This window comes from Protobothrops mucrosquamatus, unplaced genomic scaffold, assembly GCF_001527695.2.
Source record: "Protobothrops mucrosquamatus isolate PMUCROS unplaced genomic scaffold, P.Mucros_1.0 scaffold_5, whole genome shotgun sequence".
Taxonomy (NCBI): domain Eukaryota; kingdom Metazoa; phylum Chordata; class Lepidosauria; order Squamata; family Viperidae; genus Protobothrops; species Protobothrops mucrosquamatus.
This window is the reverse complement of record NW_015386081.1, coordinates 937,289-955,382: the sequence shown is the minus strand read 5'-3', so window position 1 is coordinate 955,382 and position 18,094 is coordinate 937,289. Positions and strand designations below refer to the sequence as shown.

Below are 18,094 nucleotides of genomic sequence, written 5' to 3'. Positions count from 1 at the left end.
AGCAGGACTCGAGTCAAAAACACATAGGGGCTTTATTTTGTTTATGTATTTATTTATTAAATTTATATGCCACCCATCTCCGTAACAGCAACTCTGGGTGGCTTGCAGCATACAGCTCTCCTTTTTGCTGTTGCTGTCTTCCACCTATTTTGTTCTTGCCATCCTTTTCTCTTTCTTTTTGTTTCTTCTCTAACCCTGGGCCGTGGAGAGAGAGCATTTGTCCTTTTTCATTTTTGTGCCTCGACTCCTGGTGTACTCCAGGCCAACACCAGTATTTTTAGTAGTTCTTGTTCTTCCTAGGATTGAGAGAGAGAATGATTTGTCCAAAGTCACTCAGATGGCTTTGTGCTTAAGATTAGATTAGTTTACCAGTTTTTAATCCAATTCTTTTGACCACTATATCAAACAAGCTTTCACTGATACAGGCCCAGATCTGAAATAATCACTGGAGAGGCTCCTCCTTCACACCAGAGCCCTGGTGGCACAGTGGTTAGAATGCAGTATTGCAGGCTAACTCACTGCTCACTGTCAAGAGTTTGATTCTGACCAGCTCAAGGTTGACTCATTCTTCCATTCTTCCGAGGTCGGTACAATGAGGACCCAGATTGTTGGGGGTAATATGCTGAATCTGTAAACCACTTAGAGAGGGCTGTAAAGCAATATAACATGGTATATAAGTCTAATTGTTATTGCTATTCTCTTCCTGCCCACTTTCTTTGGCTTTAGGCTTCCCACACCTGCCTAAAATTAGGCCAAGGGATATATGTTGCAGGATGTTGTTGAGGAATAAAGAGTCACTGTTTAATTCCTATGGAATTGGAAGGAAGAATAGAAATAAATTTTGAAGGGATCGAGCTTAAGAGGAGGGGTTGGCAAGCTGTTGGGGAAACTGTCTGATTGGCCTTTTGAACCCAGGTAAAACTTCCAAGACTTCTCTTGTTTCCCTAGATTCAGGCATCTTCAAGAAGCTTTGCAAAATCAGAGGGTTATCCTGGAAAACATAACCTGCAAAGTAGAAGAGAAAAAAAATGTAGTGCAAGTCTCAGCTAAACATATTGAAGACAGGTAACTGAGGAGATCCCTCTTTTAACAAGATGAATTCTGTAATGGCTTTTATCGTTGACAAGTTGATTTGTAATTCTAAGAGTTAATTCCTGAGACTAACTTAGAGAGTGATTTGGTGCTTCTGCCTCTGCAACTTTGTAAATTCTCTACCCATTCAAATTCATAGTGTCTTTCACTGTGGATTGACATCATACAATCATGCTGTTATTTAAAGCACTGTAGCTGTGGCGCACTAATTAATAATCCTCAGCTATCAGAGAATCCACATATCAAGTTTGAGCATTCCATATTTTTAAGGATTCCTCTTTGATCTGATTTCTTTACTGACATTTTTCAGATGTTTACAGAGGTGTAATTTTGGTATGGACTGTGACTTACTGGCAGTAAGTAACCTAGTATATATAGGCTAGGACACTCTCACTCTCAGTATAACCTATATGGTGGAATCATTTAGATGACCTGTTTATTTTATTTTGTTTTATTTATTTTTTGAAATACTTATTCTATGGGTAGAAAGTGCTGGAACATTAGGTTGGTTTTCTTTAAGATGTGAATATGAATACCAAAATACCCATAAAATAAAAAGTGAAACACTGCTGTGTGGCAAATAAATATTTAATGTTGTACATTTAATAGTGGTTCAAAAATCCTGGCAAATAATTTTTAAAAAGGTAGTACTTAATATTGGCAAAACTATTCTTTATTTTTGAGGAAAAAGTGTGTCATTTAAATTGTTATCTGTGTACAAATGCTAAAAAGTAAATATTAGGTTGATCAATGCACCCTGCAACTTGAAAGTTTCAGGCCATAAATCCATATACGGTACAAACTCATTCTGCACAGGTTTTTACCATTGATAACCCAGATAAGCGTATTTTTAACCTCCATAAATATGATTTCTTCCAAACATTTTGAAACATGATTATAGTTATTGAAATCGTTAATCTCTCTCTACAGATTGTTTGAAGCAAAACACTTGCAACGAAAAGTGGAAAATCAGATCAAAATGGCCAAAATGGTCCTGATCAGTGAAATAAATAAGCGGACAAATGTTCTCCTTGAACAATTGGAGGTAAGTAGGATGAGTTCTTGAAGCAAAGAAGATATGGAAACAGAGGATGCCAATTAACTGCAGCACTGATTGGTTGATAAATTGACTAGTTAGAATAGTCTGTGAGAATGACCTTGGGAGATGGAGGGGGAAAGAAAGGCTGCCTAGGGAATGTTAAGAAAAGACACAGGCAACTGATGCATAATGGGCAAAGAAAGAAACTCAGAAGAAAACCCCTATGACGTCTTGGACTGTAAAAAAGACTGCAGGAAATTTGAACTATCAGACTTGCAAGATTCTGTTAATGTTGCCTTACAGTAGAGTTATGTTTCTGGTTATGTTTCCTGTCCAATCTACCTGGGAAGGCTGAGGGAACATAAAACTTGGAAGGATACTTTTATTCTGTAAGTAAGTCTGGCAATACTCTGGGCTACTACTGAGTTTGGAAGAGAGATCCAGCTGAATACTTATTAGATGTATACCATCTATTGGATTCATAATGTGATCCTAGATCTACAGGAAATTAGTATGCAGACAGTTTCTATTCTAAGGAAAAGGGAATGAATGAAAACTAACTTCTACCGCTCTTTATTGGTTAAAGCATTAGTGTTTAACCATAACCTGACTTGATTTTCAAATATTTTTTTAAATTAGAAATAAATTAGCCAGTGTGCTAAAACCAAAACTTCTGCCTGTATTGACAACTATATTTACAAGAAATGTTCCAGGTCCCATCCAATTCTTACAGAGTATCTTTAAAAATAGAAATGGAGATTGACTGTTCTATTGGATACTTGCTCATCTATACAGAAAAAGAGACAAAACTAAGCTACAGTCATCAAATTGTTGAGGATCTATGTGATGGTAGAGATGAAACAAAACAGTTCATTTTTCTGAGAAATGAATACTTTGGGAGTAGCCGTGCTTTCTGGGCCACGCCTAAATTTTATGTGAACACATCACTCTTCCATGGCAGCCATTTTCTGAGAGTGCCGAGCGTAGACTTGAACCATTTTATTTGGGTCTATTGACTTAGCAAAGGTTCTTTGCTCCTAATCTAATTTGTGGATTTTTATAGATGTCATTTTTACAAAACCAACTATATTTTAAAATGACTGTTTGTTTGTTTCTTTATTTCTGATTGTTGACAGCGGATCTCCAGTGAAAGGAAGCAAAAAATGGAACAACAGCTTCAGGGCATCATGGTGTTAAACAGACAGTTTGAACACGTGCAAAACTTTCTTAGCTGGGCAGTATGCAGTAAAAGCACTGTTCCATTCCTCTTCAGCAAAGAACTGGTAAGAGTAAATGCTCAACCCAGGATACTTTACATGAGCTTCTTGTCTAAAGTATTGTTTGACCTTTTAAATGAACAAACAGTTTGCTATAAAAATTACTCAGATTGATCATTCTGAACTGATCAGTGAAAAAGTGTGAAGAAAAAGAAATACCATAAGCAGACAATGAGAAGAAGGTAGTGCTGATAGGTCAAAAGTGCCTTCTTTCCATGAATAAAACATTTAAAAGGTTTCTTTTAAGCAAATAAAAATAGTCATCCCAACAGAAGTAAATGGTGTATTAAGCCTCTAAGAAAAAGTATAATAAACATTATTCTGGAATGGCTTTTCAGGCCAGCCATGTTGATTGTATCCTCATTTGATTACTATAGTGGCCAAGCTTTATGGCCTCCAAAATATTTAATGCTGATAAAATGGAGTCTAAATGCAAGATAATTTATTTTATGGTGAAATAAAATTTTCTTTTTTTCTTTTCAGTTCATAATAGCTTAGGAATCTCCACTTTAATATATAAGCAAGCCCATAGTGAATGGAAACATAATGGAAATGTAGGACCAGGTGCCCATTTCAAGTCTTAAGCTATAAGTAACCAAATATAAAACTTATATGTTTATTGCATCAAACTATAATTCTCTGGTTTGTTACTAGATTGTTTTTCAGATTCAGCGTTTGCTAGAAACCAACTGTAATGCAGATGTGTGTTCTCCTTGGAAGATCAGATTTACATGGGACCCATCTTTTTGGACTAAACAACTATCCAATTTAGGTAAAAAGAAGTATATTACCGTTTCTCCGAAAATAAGACCAGATCTTTTTTTTTTTCCTTCAAAAGAGATACCAGGTCTTATTTTGGGGGGGTGTCTTTTCCACTCACCTTGCAGCGGTGGCACCGACAGCCACGCCCAGCTGGCCCACTTCTTCTGCGGCCGAAGGAGCACTTTCATTCTGCAGCTGAGAATGGAGCTCCGGCCTGCATTTTGCAGTCAGAGGCCTTTCCGGAAGGCCTCTGCAGCCAAGAACGAAGCTACGGATTGAATCCATAGCTCAGTTCTCAGCTGCAGAGGCTTTTTGGAAAGGCCTCTGACTATGAAATGAAGGCCGTGGGATGCTGCAGAAGAAGTGGGCTGGTGAGGAGAAACAAGTGTCAATTCATGGGAGACCTGATAAGTGGGTGCGGGGCTTGTGAGGCAGCTCCTCTCCCCCAACTCTGCCCTAGCTTGATTTTTAGGTATGCGCCTTGCCTCAAAACTAGGGCTTATTTTTGGGGTAGGGCTTATATTAGGCCCACCCCCAAAAATCAAGCCAGGACTCATTTTCGGGATAGGTCTTACTTTCGGGCAAACACGGTATATAATTGTACATTTTTTTGGAAAACGAAAGTGTGTGTGTGTGTGTGTGTGTGTGTGAGAGAGAGAGAGAGAGAGAGAGAGCTGTTCTTTATGTTATGTGAGTGATGTTTTCCTTTCTCTAATGTGTTTGTGGCCTGGGAAATGAGGAAACCAGCTTAGAATTGTTTCTTACAGTTTCAAAAAAATCTTGGATGTGACAGAACAGAGCACAATCAGAATCTAGGAGAGCCCATTGTAAGAAGTTGCAAGCTGGGCATTTCCCAGTAAAAGATCTTTGTTCCAGCAGTTCTCTGTGGTCAATGGAAAGTTTTGGATGACTGACAGAGCCAAGGGATTCTTTAGCCTTTTCCTTCTTGTTGCTATATTGAAAATAAAACATTGATGATATTTTGTTGATGCACGGATTTTTTAAGTGCCATCCAAGAGTTTTTGGTATGGCATCTTATTTTGATTATTATTAAGGACTTCCATGGATTAATATTCTATTGATTACTATTTTGTAGTGTTCTCCTTCAATGTACGTTAGTGGTTTTTTTGGTAGACAACAACGAGTGACTGCAATTAGAAAAGGGCACACTCTACACATACATTATCCTTTTTTGATTCCTGATGCTTAGCATTTTTGGTTGAATATCAACAGTTTTAGTCATATATTAGTCTCACACTTACCTATTGAAAAATGTGTACCGATACATTAGATCAAACCATTATTTTCACTTAATATTATGTTTTTAGAGTAGAACTGTCTTTTAGAATTTAGTTTATCAGTGCTGCTTTCCTGGTGCTCTTATATTTATTGCATAAGACAGAATTTCCAGGATGGAAAGCTTTTAGATGGTTATCTTCTCTACACCTTTTACTGAACATGAAATTATCCTATTCTGGATAAAGAGTCTTAAAATGGGGACTATTGATGATGTCCTCCATTATTTCTGGTTTGTTCTTTTTAGGCCACTTGTCAATGGAAGGGGGGCCAAGCCACCATTCAGATGTACCAACCTATGCAAGTATACAAGGAATACAGCCGTCTCTGTATCACCATCATGGCCATCATTCTCCAGTGCCACAACATGACCCACTCAGTAACCAGCCCCACCAATTTCAGCCTCCTGTCCATTGCCTGGCACCCATGTGCTGTGCCCATTGCCTTAATATCCCACATATGAACAAAGGGCAGCACTCTCATCAAACTGTGAGCCACCCCCAGCCTTTCCGCCAGCCTTCTGAAATGCAGCACCACCCGCAGCATTTCTCTCTGCAGTACAGTTTGCAGCAACACGAGAGGGAGCAGAGGTGTGCCCCACGCGTGCTGAAAACCATGCAGCCATGTGCTGAGCAGAAATCTCATCAAGAGCCCGATAGCCTAACTACCAGGTTGGCCAAGAGCTCCCAAGAGCAGCCAATGCACCATGCCCTTCCACCTGTTTATCCCCTTTCATCACAGGATGGCCACCAAAGCCAAGGTAGTCACTCCCAGCAACTCCCTGCACAGTCTTCTCTGCACAGTCCAACGGTGCAGGTTCAAGTTGGTCCCCTCCAGAAGTTAAAGCTGAATAACTTGCAGCAACAGCAACAGCAGCCATCACAGCCGCAGCCACCCCAACAAGAACATCCATTGCCACCCCCACCCCCACTCTCACCGCAGCCGTCGCCTGCAGCAGGCCCAAATGAGAAGGCTCACGAACAAGTGATACAACAGAGCTTGGACATCATGCACCACCAATTTGAACTGGAGGAAATGAAGAAAGATTTGGAGCTTCTCCTTCAGGCTCAGCAACCAAGCCTGCAGCTCAATCAGGCCAAGCAGCCTCAGCATGTTCAGCAAACCATTGTTGGCCAGATAAATTACATTGTCAGGCAGCCAGCCACGGTTCAGCAGCAAAACCAAGAAGAAGTACAGCAAGTGAGCTGATTAAATTTATTTTCTTTTGATTTTTACATTCGGTGGCATCTTTGTTAATTTCATGAATATTCAGTCTTAAGCAAGGCTGGTGAAGGATTGAGTAAAAGACAATTAGCCCAGATTAAGAAATAATTGCTACTTTAACCTTGTTTATTTGTAAAATTTATTGGCCGCCCATCTTACCACAGGCTATTTCTTAGCCTTATTTTAAATAAATCCAAGTAAATATGTTTATCAGGTAACTGATATTTAAGCTAGGCTTGAAATATTAAGCTTTCCCCTTGAAATCTATGTGAAAATTAGAGTTACAGGATATCCTTCCTTCAAAGATTTCGGGCTACAGAACAGTTTCTTAGGTATTGTGTTTGGCTTCCATTCTCTCATTTTTTAAGGGAAATCTGTAAAGATGTTTCTCTTTCTCCAGGTGAAGAATTGTTAGATAACTGTAACGTTTATTTAAGCTGTTTGTTTTTTTTAAAAAAACTTTTTAATATTTGTTTTTGCTTTTAAATGTTTTGGGCCTCCCCAGAAGAGAGCATGCTTACCAGATCAGATGGGGTGCAAATCAAGTATAACATCAAGGAAAAGATGGTGGATTAATATTATTATGTTTTAACTGTCCTGTTTTTGCTTTGATGTGATTGTAGGATGCCTAGATTCACCAGTCTCTTAGACCAGTACAAGCCCTAAAGGAGAATACTTAACAAATCAAAAGTTAGTGCATGATGGGGTAGAACATGGTGTCTGACAGGTCCAAAAAAGAATGAGGTTGTACATGTCACTCTATAGCATTAAAGTTATACCAAACATTGTTTAAATAGAATCCATTGAGAAGTTCCCTGTCTATATTTAGGAGTGATTTTTCTCTCTATATTTCCATGCTGTAAGGTGGCCAAGCAGTTAACACGCTGGGCTTGTCAATTGGAAGTTGGCAGTTTGAGGCCTGTACCATGTGATGGAGTGAGTTCCCATTCCTGCCCCAACTCCTGCCCATCTAACAGTTCAAAAGCATGCAAATGCACATAGATAAATAGCTACCACTTCTAGGTAACAGCGTTCCACGCACCTTCTACATATAGTCATGACAGCCACATGACCACATATGTCTTCAGACAGTGCTGACTCTTTGGCTGTGAATCAGAGATGAGCACTGCCCCCTAGAGATGGACATGTCTGGTGGGTGAAATCTTTACCTTTAAAAAAAAAAGGGATAAAACCCATCTTCTCCAGAAGTTAGTCCTTTTCTGGGAGGAAATCTGGTATTTTTCCCCAGGGCAAAAAACAGTTTTGGGGAAAATTTATGATTACATTCACTGCCTGGGGAAATAATGTGAGAATGTTCTGTAAAATTTTCCTCTTTGTAATAGATATCATTATAAGTTTAAAATACCAGTGGAATGAAAATGCTGTCTGAGAAGTGAATAACAAGAACGAAATGTTATTTTAAGATAGCCCGATCTTTTTTATTTATAAAAGTTATTAATATATTTTCTTCTGAAAGGCAATCAATGTGATTTACCGTGTTTTAATTCAAATAATATTCTTTTTAAGTAATAATAAAGTTGAACAAACAAAAGTAACAAGAACAAAAATTCAAATTAAATGACTGAGAAAAATAGGGCCTGGGGACAATTTTTACCACTCAGCTGATTCCCAGCAACGGATGGTCTCCCAGGTTTCCGTAATCTCATAAATTTCTCTTATATGAGGTCAAAAGTGACCTCAGAAATTTTGAAAGAATTACGAAGTTCATTTGAGAAGTGATGTGTTCACTGAAATGTTGGGGTAAGGACATTTAAGAGCTAAAAATGGATACCAACATCTAAATTGGTGATATCTAGACAGCCAAATGCAGGCAGGTTAATGTAAAATATACCTATATATATGAAGCCGGAAAAGTATCCATTTTTGGGGATAATATAAATGATCTTATTTATATACTGTAAGTAATCTTGCTGCCATGTGCTTATTATTCCTTTATTTTGTTGGTCATTGACTGAATAAACTATTATATCTATGTATTATCTTTATGAAAGATTGGTGAAGATTCTGCTGAATCAGAAGGTCAAAAGCCAGCACTTCCTCTTGACAGAAATGCGATTCCATCTATGTCTCAGCCAGTAGATGAAGCCATTGTCAACATGCAATCTCCAGAGAGTATGTTGAGTCCAGTCAGAAAGGTAAACCTTCCTTCCTTCTTGTAAAGCAATGTGTTCTTTAAAATTCAATAAGGCTGCTTTAAAAATCCCCTCTTTCTCTACCTTTATAAAAATGGAAGGTGAATTTTTCACCTTTATGGAGGAATTCTGTGTAGAAACCTTACATGGTATCGTGCTATTTATATGACATTTGATCATTATGAATGAAGTAAAACATAGGAAAAAAAGGTATTTGTTAGATGAGCTTTCTGAACAAAATGATTTTGATATTTCTGTTGCAAAATAATTGAAGCCATTTTAAGGTTTAAGTATCAAAATGCCTTTAGTTTGTTTTAGATCTCCATTATGGCAAGATAAAACTCTTTGATTCGACAAAAAAATTGGTCAAATCACCCTATCAAAGCAGACTTGCAAGGGCAAGCAAGGACCCACTTTGGTGTAGTAAATTTAATAAATATGTAGTAGTTTGATTTGGTTTGCAAATTCAGTGGCTTTTCTTGAAAAAAATCAAAGTAATATTAGATAATACTGCATATAACAACCTTTTATCAATATAGCATTGTAAAACCACTATTAAAATCAGATCAACACTCAATAATTAGCAAAGGCAACCAATATACAGTAAGACTTACCAATCAAAACATTTTGTGGGAGCTTCTAACTTTTCTGGACAACTCTGTTCTTATCACAAATCAGGCAAGATCTAGTATTTTAAAGCCTTATGTTTACTTGTATTTTTTGTTAAAAAAGAACTTCAGTATTGCTTATTCATGTGGAAAATTATTTTTGTTTCTTTTGTGAATAAATAAAATTTATAACTAAAGGCTTCTAACTAATGTACAAAATTGTAGCAGTGATGTTGGCAAAACTGACATGTAATATAGAAACGTGCGATCAATTGGAGACTGTTGTAAAGGTAAGAAAGACAGAGAAGTAAAGAATGACAGTCCGGATGTCACAATGAGGCATGTGGTTTTTCCTAATTCCTACTTCCACAGGTTGTGGAATTATCATGTGGTTTAGCTCTTTCCAGATTCTTGATTTGTTATTATGTATTATTGTGAGGACAAGAACTTTAGTAGACTCCAAGGTCTACTGGGAGAATGCTCATAGGGCATGATAGTTTGTAGTGAGTACAAAAGGTGGCCTCAAAGAGAAGAAGGAAGATCTGTTAGCAAGACAACAACAATCAGATAAATGAAGGTTGAGCCCAGCCCAGTGGTGTATGAAAATGCCTCAGATAGCCTTGCCCCCTACCCCCCATTTTATATGAAGAGAAAAGAGAGAGGAATAGAAGGATTTAGTAGATTATTAAAGTTTCTGAGGCTGAAGAGGTAGATGATCTAAGTCTTCTTTGCATAATCTCAAGTGATGTTTCCCTGCCCTGTTGCAGAGAAGAGTGATATATTTGTTATCTTCAGTGACAATAACAAATGATACATTTATGTTGATATCAATATAGATAGGCTGGAGGGAGGTTAATGGCGTAGACACATAGGAAGAATTGTACTTACTAGTTGGTTTGTTTTGGTAAAATATCTTTTGTTTTTTAACATGCACAGAAGGAATCTTTCCTGATATTACATGTATAGCGAAACAGAGAAATAAATCATTACGGACTGTACCAATGATTACTATATATGTCGTTGTTGTTTCAGTTCCAGACATGCATGATGGAACCTCTTTTTGTAATATAAGTAATATAACATACTGAAAGCTGCTTACTTAAGTTGACAGACAGTTCTTCTTGGAATTGCAGCTAGAGCTCTTCATGTGTCAGTCTTGATGCTAACTCTTCCCAGGTTCTTGGTCCTCTTCTGTTCTGTTGTCTTTTACATGGTGTACTACATGGCCAGTATGAAATGCTTATAGATAATAAAGAAGGGATGCTTTATAAACACAATTTAATTTTGAATTTGTTGGAGCCACACAATTATCATTTTCAAAGCAACAAGCAAAGCAAAAAGGTATATTTGTATATAATTCTTATAAAAAAAAACACTGAGGCATTTTGCATATATTTGACTAATTAGATACTGTTCATGAGTATTAGAAAACAACTGATAGATAAAATGGAGAAGGGCTATGATTGCCTCTTATTGCTCAATGTCCTTCATTAATTAGGATCTGAAGAACTTTACAACTGTCTTAACCGATAGATTGGACAACAGCACTCAATACATCCATTCTGATCAAGTGGAATTCCTCCCCTGATGATATCTGATGGACAAAGTGTTCTACATTTTTGATATAATGCACAAGAGAGAAAAACCCATCCTTTGAGTCCCATGATAAGAAAGCTGTTGTGCTGAATTCCATCAAGTATTTTCTTTGTCAGTTGCTTTCTGAGTTTAACTCTACCATGGCTTTTCAGGCTAATTATTTACATTGTTCTGAGTTGATATAAAGAATTGACTTTTATGCCTTTCATCTCCAAAGAGGTGTTAGACAAAGCTATTTGTCTAACTATAACTTCTATACTGTTCAATGAAAGTTATGTGAATGAAGGATATGTCCATGAAGTCACCAGAATATGAATATGATTTGAAGAAGACTTTTTATTGGTGAACATACTGAACAAATATGAAACAATATGGCCCTTTTCTCTGATTGGACCCTTCAACATCTCCCTATCAGGATTGACTTGATAGATTTTCTAAAACATCTGAATATAAAGCCAACTATTACCGGAATTCAGTTGCTCCTAAAACAATTCATTAGTTTGTTCACACATCACACTGATGTCACCTCAGGTCTTTCTGGTACAATCAACAACACTTTTTAATCAACTGCATGGTAGAAACAAGTTAATCCATGGACTTTTCTAATATTTCATCAGTTTTCCTAAGTCAACCCAACACTCTTAAGGATAACTATGACTAAATCAGTCTGATACAACAGAGTTATGATTTATTATATTTTGCACCAACTCACTACAATTATTAACTGAATAACTGTATCTCTCTCAAAGCTTCAGCGGATCGGGCACTCCAATGCCAGTCACTTTACTCTAGATGCCTTGATTTGGAAGTTATTTGTTTAGGAAATATCATAGGGATAGACTTAAGTAAATACTCAACATGTTTTCATTAAAGATACTCTATCTATTTGGGACTACTGGAAATATAGTCTGCTTTCTGGCCTGAAGCTATATAGAATTTGTCTTCTCCCCCAACTGGAAGGCAGCAAAGGCACATCAACTTGATAAGAAAATTCTGTCTTCTTCAAGGACCTATTGCAAAAAGCTGAAGTAATATAGTTTCAACATTGGCATTTTCAAATGTACCATTTTCTCAAATCAATCAAATAACATGTGGGAACTTTACTGACAACATTTTAAGCCTGTAGTTTAATAATGTAATGCTATTCTGCAAACAATTTTTGTTTTTTGTCTCTCAGTTTTTAGGAAGAAACTTTCATAGAAGGACATTGGAAAATGGAGGGGGTGGTGTAGATTATCAAATTGGCAAAATATCTGAAACTCAATAACTACTAACATTAATTTCAAGAAAATACTATTTAAAATGCTTTCAAGTTACATCATTTAATTCAACTAAATGAGCTAGGACTTTATCCAATTGTAATGGGAGAATTTTTCTTCTGACTAGCTACCCATTTTTTGTGTGCTAAATATGACTTTAAAGAAGGCAGTCTATGTTTCCTACACAAAGTCTTGATAAAAAAAACAAAACAAGATAACCAAAGTGCCCAGGAAAGATTTAAAGAGTATTTCTGTGTTTTGCCAATCCATCATGCATTCAAAGGGGTGCAGCTAGCAGATGCCACTTTATAATTACATATGAATCTTAAATCCAATAACTGATATATTTATATAATCACCTTCTGCAGATAGAAGATACATTCCAAAAATAGTGCAGTTGCAAATTTAGTGTTTAGTGTTTTTTAAATACTTTACATGACAGACTGCAATGGTATATATTCTGAGCTATTGCAAACAATTGATTGAAAATGTAATTTGGCAAATGCAAGATAGCACGACAGCAACTCTTAAGAACACGGGGATATTCCATCCCAGCCCAATAGATGGGGCTATAGTCATGCTGCCATTTGTTTTCTTTCTGAAATGTTGGTTACACATACAATCTTGTACAGTTGATTTTGTATAAGGAAGAGGTTAAACCTTGATAGATTGAAAAAGCAATTGTGTCATGAATACAAGAGGGATGCAGCGGTGGGATTCAAATATGTGAACAACCGGTTCTCTGTGTGGATGCCGCTTCCGGAAGTCCATTCTGGGCCTGGGCAACAAAAAATTAGCTACCGGTTCTTCCGAAGTGGTGCGAACTGGCTGAATCCCACCACTGGAGGGATGATGTGGAATTTCACGTGATAGTTGCCAGTGATACTGTATATTGCATTCTCAGTGTCAGTGCTTCTGGGAGAAACATCACTAAGTATACAATATTCTTTGACTGTTCAACTAACACTGTAGTTTTATAACAAGAACTCTATTATATTTGGAAATATGTGGATGATATATAGAAATGTAGTCATGTGCAACTCATCGAGATATATGTAAGTATATCAATCACATGGATTTGATGGTAGAAAATTACACGGTCCATACAGATGGTGATAATTATGTGTACTTTGTTGCAATTGCCATGATGACATAAGCGTCATACATGTGAATTGTGACCTGTTAAGAACCCAAAGAATCAAATGAGCCCAATAGCAGTACTAGTCAACATTCATTTTAATTCTCCTCAAGCTTACCACACATACAAACACTGATAATTTAGGTACTGCATACTGGGACAATAATAATATTTGCTTCACTTCACTCTTATAAAAATACTATCTGAAATAACTACTGTAGCAGCAAAAAGATGACCAGCATTTGTGCAGTGCAGTGTCATATGAAGACCATCTGTACATGTTTATGACTGAGAAATCTTTAAACTGAAAATTGAGCACCATCTCAGAACGATTTAACAGCAAGATTTATCTGGGATTTAGGAAAAACAAATATTTAGACAGTGAACAGGAATTATCAGAGTAATTTAAATTAATTACTATAAAATTGTGTAATTTCATTCTTTATCTTGGCTCTTCTAGTAAAATGTGTCCTTTCCAGAATGTTTTTATGATGCAGTAAACCAATGTATGTGATTATTTTCTGTGAAAAAGAAAAGGCTATATGTAATCTTTCAATGTGCATTTAATTTATTATTATTATTTTTTTACATTTAAAATCTACAACCTAGTGCCATTGTTATCATATGTGGAGGTTCAGTCAAGCTTTTGCAACCAGTGCAGGTGATCTACTTTCCACTGAGGAATTCTTGCCATATGTCTCTTGTGCTGTTTAACCATTTATTTTGATGTGAAACCAGCATAAAAACCAAGACAAGTATAGCACTGAAAGACCAGAATCCAGTGTTCTGGAACTTCATGTAGACATTATTTGGAGCTGATCTTCCTACAACCTTATAGTTTGACAGTAAACTGCCAAGTCATGCATTTATGTATTTTAAAAAAAATATTCTTCCACTTCTGCAGTTCTGGAGTCTTCCTCTCTCCCTCCACCCTGAGTACTAGAAACCAGGGATTGTTACATTAAATTTATTCAATTTATAACAAAAAGTTTTGGCACTATTGCAGATGTGAGGTTTCAAAATAGGTTGATGATTGTAGTCATTCGTGGCTAAATCCTGACTCTTGCTGCATTGCTAAATATGCACCTGACATAAGCTTACAGCTTTATCAGAGTAACTTTATCAGGTTTTCAAGCTGCTTATTTTAAGAAAACCAGAATATACAGTAGATACTGAGCTCATAAAGACACCTCTTATCCAGAAGTCTTTTGACATTTAAACAGATTTATTTCTGTCATAGATTTAATTCGGTAGGTTTACTTCTGTTGTTTACTTCTCTATATTATATGAAAAGACAAGGCTATTTATAAATAAGTATGTATATATGTATGTATGTATGTGCCGTCCATCTTGCTACCCAAAGCACCTCTACATTTGGAATCCACTTAAAATGATTGATGATGTGATAGCACAAAAAAAGTAATTCTGTTACTAATCAAGCGTTCAGGATGGAGCAAGTATTCAGCATCAGCCAAGTTGTTCCTTTCAAATCATGTCTTGAGAGAAGCTATGCTATCCATCTCTTGGTATACACCTAGCAACTATCTTTTGTCTTCTTGACCATGTGTTTGAACAGGCAGCTGGTTTGAACTTTGCAGAAAGGTTGCTTAGATTTCCCCCCCTTGTTTTAGGTCAGTTGGCAGGCCCGACGGTGGCCTGATGCCAGTGCATCCCAAATGTCATGGAGGTAGATAGGTCAGTTGAAATAGACAAGGTTCAGATCCTTTGGTTTCTAAGCACCCTATGAATCTGGGAACATTAAAGAAGGCCAACTCATCATGTCTCCTTCCCTTCCCTCCCCCCCCCCGTTCTTTTTCTTTTAGTGGAGACAATTGTCAAATCATTTGTTTTTATTCAACATATTTTGCATGTTATTTTTATTTGACCTGAAATGAATGTAGAGCTGACTTTATATGCCCTCCCAGAGACTTTTGAACAGGGACACTTTATTTAAATTCTGGTATAGGCTCCTGGTCACTCTGAGTTAAACTTGAGCTAGCTTGATTTGAATTACTGCATGTGTTTAAGTTTACAGCATAAAGGGGTTGCCAAGGGATTGTTCCACTTAACTGCGTCTTTTATTTCTTTGTAGCCATTTGCTCTCAGTAATTTCTCTGCAATTGCAAAGATTCTGTGCCATCTTAGCAAATCCCAAACCTGTTTTTTATTAACAATTGTCATTTCCCTATCCAGTTTATTCTGTAGTTTATTTTGCACACATTATACATTCTATTCTCCCTTTTTATTGTTGTAAATAAGACTTCTGTCTTAAATAGGCATTATCCCCGCGTCACTTGATAGCTTCCTGATACTGTAAAACCAAGAAAGTTAATTTTTTTCTCCACTTTTATGCCATTAACAGCATCACACATCCTAATTTTCCCATATAAGGCTGCCATTAAATGTATGGAATAAAGACAGTGAAAACCCTGGTACCTACAATACTGAAGTTGAAATTCACACAGTAAACATGAAAGCAATTGTAGGAAAATAAACACTTTTTTCATAATTAATCATTTTTGTGTTAGATAAAGAGCATCATTTCAGATGCTGCTGCAATTTATATGTTAGTGTAAGGAGAAATATAGAAATGAGATAGTTTTTTCACTACACGAGTGGAAACAAACAAGAACAAATAACAAGTAGAAACATAAGGATTGAGAAAAGTAAGCAAACTGCAAAATATATGTAAGGATGTAAACAGATGTATTTGCAATATACTACATATCAAAAAGTCAAATGAATTTATACCACAAGTTGCAACATGAAAGCATATGACATGAATGTTTGTTATGTTGAAGGGTGAGATATTAAATCTTTTTAGACAACGTAAAAATAGGATAGAAGTGTCATAATTTAGGGCAGTAAAAACCACAGGGGGAAGATTCCTCTCCCTCTCCTCCACTAATCGAAAAAGGAATGATCATTTTAAGGAGATAATTAATAGAACTTAATGAACCTTACTCCCACTACATTTTTATTGCATCCTTGACAGTAGCTTTGTGAATCAGCATGAAAATGCATCAGATCGTGCCAGGAGCTTAGATAGGCAGAAACACACATATACATATGCAACATTCCATATACACATTGTATTGGGCAATGCATAGTTTCCTCATATCACAAATCAACTTTTATTCCAGAGAGAACTAGGCAATTAGATAGCTTCATTTCCCATTTCCCAGCTATTTTCCCTCCTTTTAGTAAGATTAATGTTTTATATTGACTTAAGGAGTTATATTTTCCATGTAAGTATACTACTAATAGAATTTAAATTCTTTAATGTTATTGGTAATTTGAGGTCTAAGTACCAATGTCTTTCCCATGTTCCTATTCATATTTGCACTTAGTCACAATACCTTAACACAGAGGTCCCCAACCTTTTGGGCACCAGGGTCCGGTACTGTGGAGAGAGGTTTTTTCGTGGACCGGAGGGGGCCTGGTTTCATGTACTGCCTGCATCCCACATATAGGGCTTCGCTTGTTTGTGTGGATCGGTTTCTGGCATGCCGTGGACTTGTGCTGGTCCATGGACCGGGGGTTGGGGACCCCTGCCTTAACAGTAACACTGTCCTTACTGTCTTCAAAATGCTGCCCTGGTCTCATCTTTGGACCATGAGTGAGACTAGCTGAAGGCATAATTAGCTGTACCAGTAACAAAGAAATATTTCCTCACTTTTTAACACCATCCAAGGACAGCCTCAGTGTGTAAAAAACTTTTACAGTTTATCATCCTGATATCTTGCATAGATGAGACTAGAGTCATATTTTTGGAATGCACAGAGACACGGATATACCTCTTCTCTGGTCACTAGTTAGCATTCATTTCGACCATTTCTTTCTCAACTTTTGGCTCATTAGCACTTTATATCCCAAAATTAGTTCTAGATCTGTAATTACTCCCCTCTTTGCTTTTGACATCAATTTTTTCTCCATTCTTTCAATAAGACAAAGCATCGTTCATCTTCACTATTTCATTTGGGGAAGAAGTAGGGGTTTACTTCCTTGCTAGTTTCCTTGTATTTGCCATGTTCTGTACCTTCTTTCCTCTCCTTAAAGGAAAAAAGGTATTGCCCATCAGCAAATCAGTTTTAGTTCTTCGATTCTAGTTATACAACCAGTTTTCTGACTTTTCTGGAGCAATTTCTGCCCTGGTGCTATCCCATATATTTGTTATTTAATTCAGGAGATGCCCAGGTAGGGTTTGGGAGGAAGGTCCATCAACCCAAGCTAGGGAAAGTGGACCAGGAAAGATGCCTGAAGTTAGAGATGCCACACTGATGTTTTTTTCCATTGGCTGGTGGTATGCTGGAAGAGGTAACAAGTCAGAGGAAAAAAACCAATAATTCTGCTAATGAATGACATATTCTCAAATCAGAACAGTATCATTTTGTAGTGACTTAGAAGTCATCCAAAGCAGGAAGCAGGGCAGGGTTTGGCAGGAAGACAGTTTTTTCTGGAACCAATCAAGGGTGAGCAGTTAGCACTTTCACCCAATAATACATATAGTAGTCAGGGAAGGGCTCAGTCACATGATAATCCCAAAATTTTGGGATATTTGAAGATATTTCAAATCCTGACTCTAGCACTTGGAAGCTCTAATGTCCTGATTCTACAATTCTTCCAGTTGGGAGGAATTTTTTTCAGAGC

General features: G+C 36.9%; 1 protein-coding gene across 1 annotated transcript in view; it reads left to right on the top strand.

Annotated features, from left to right (window-relative positions):
- TRIM66 (tripartite motif containing 66) overlaps nucleotides 1-18,094 on the top strand; it is a 67,268-nt gene that overhangs the window by 34,390 nt on the left and 14,784 nt on the right. Inside the window, exons 3-9 of the mRNA XM_029283306.1 lie at nucleotides 758-799; nucleotides 949-1,065; nucleotides 2,023-2,137; nucleotides 3,268-3,414; nucleotides 4,063-4,180; nucleotides 5,714-6,666; nucleotides 8,703-8,846. Of these exons, the coding sequence (XP_029139139.1) occupies nucleotides 758-799; nucleotides 949-1,065; nucleotides 2,023-2,137; nucleotides 3,268-3,414; nucleotides 4,063-4,180; nucleotides 5,714-6,666; nucleotides 8,703-8,846 (1,636 nt within the window). The remainder of the gene's footprint in view (nucleotides 1-757; nucleotides 800-948; nucleotides 1,066-2,022; nucleotides 2,138-3,267; nucleotides 3,415-4,062; nucleotides 4,181-5,713; nucleotides 6,667-8,702; nucleotides 8,847-18,094) is intronic.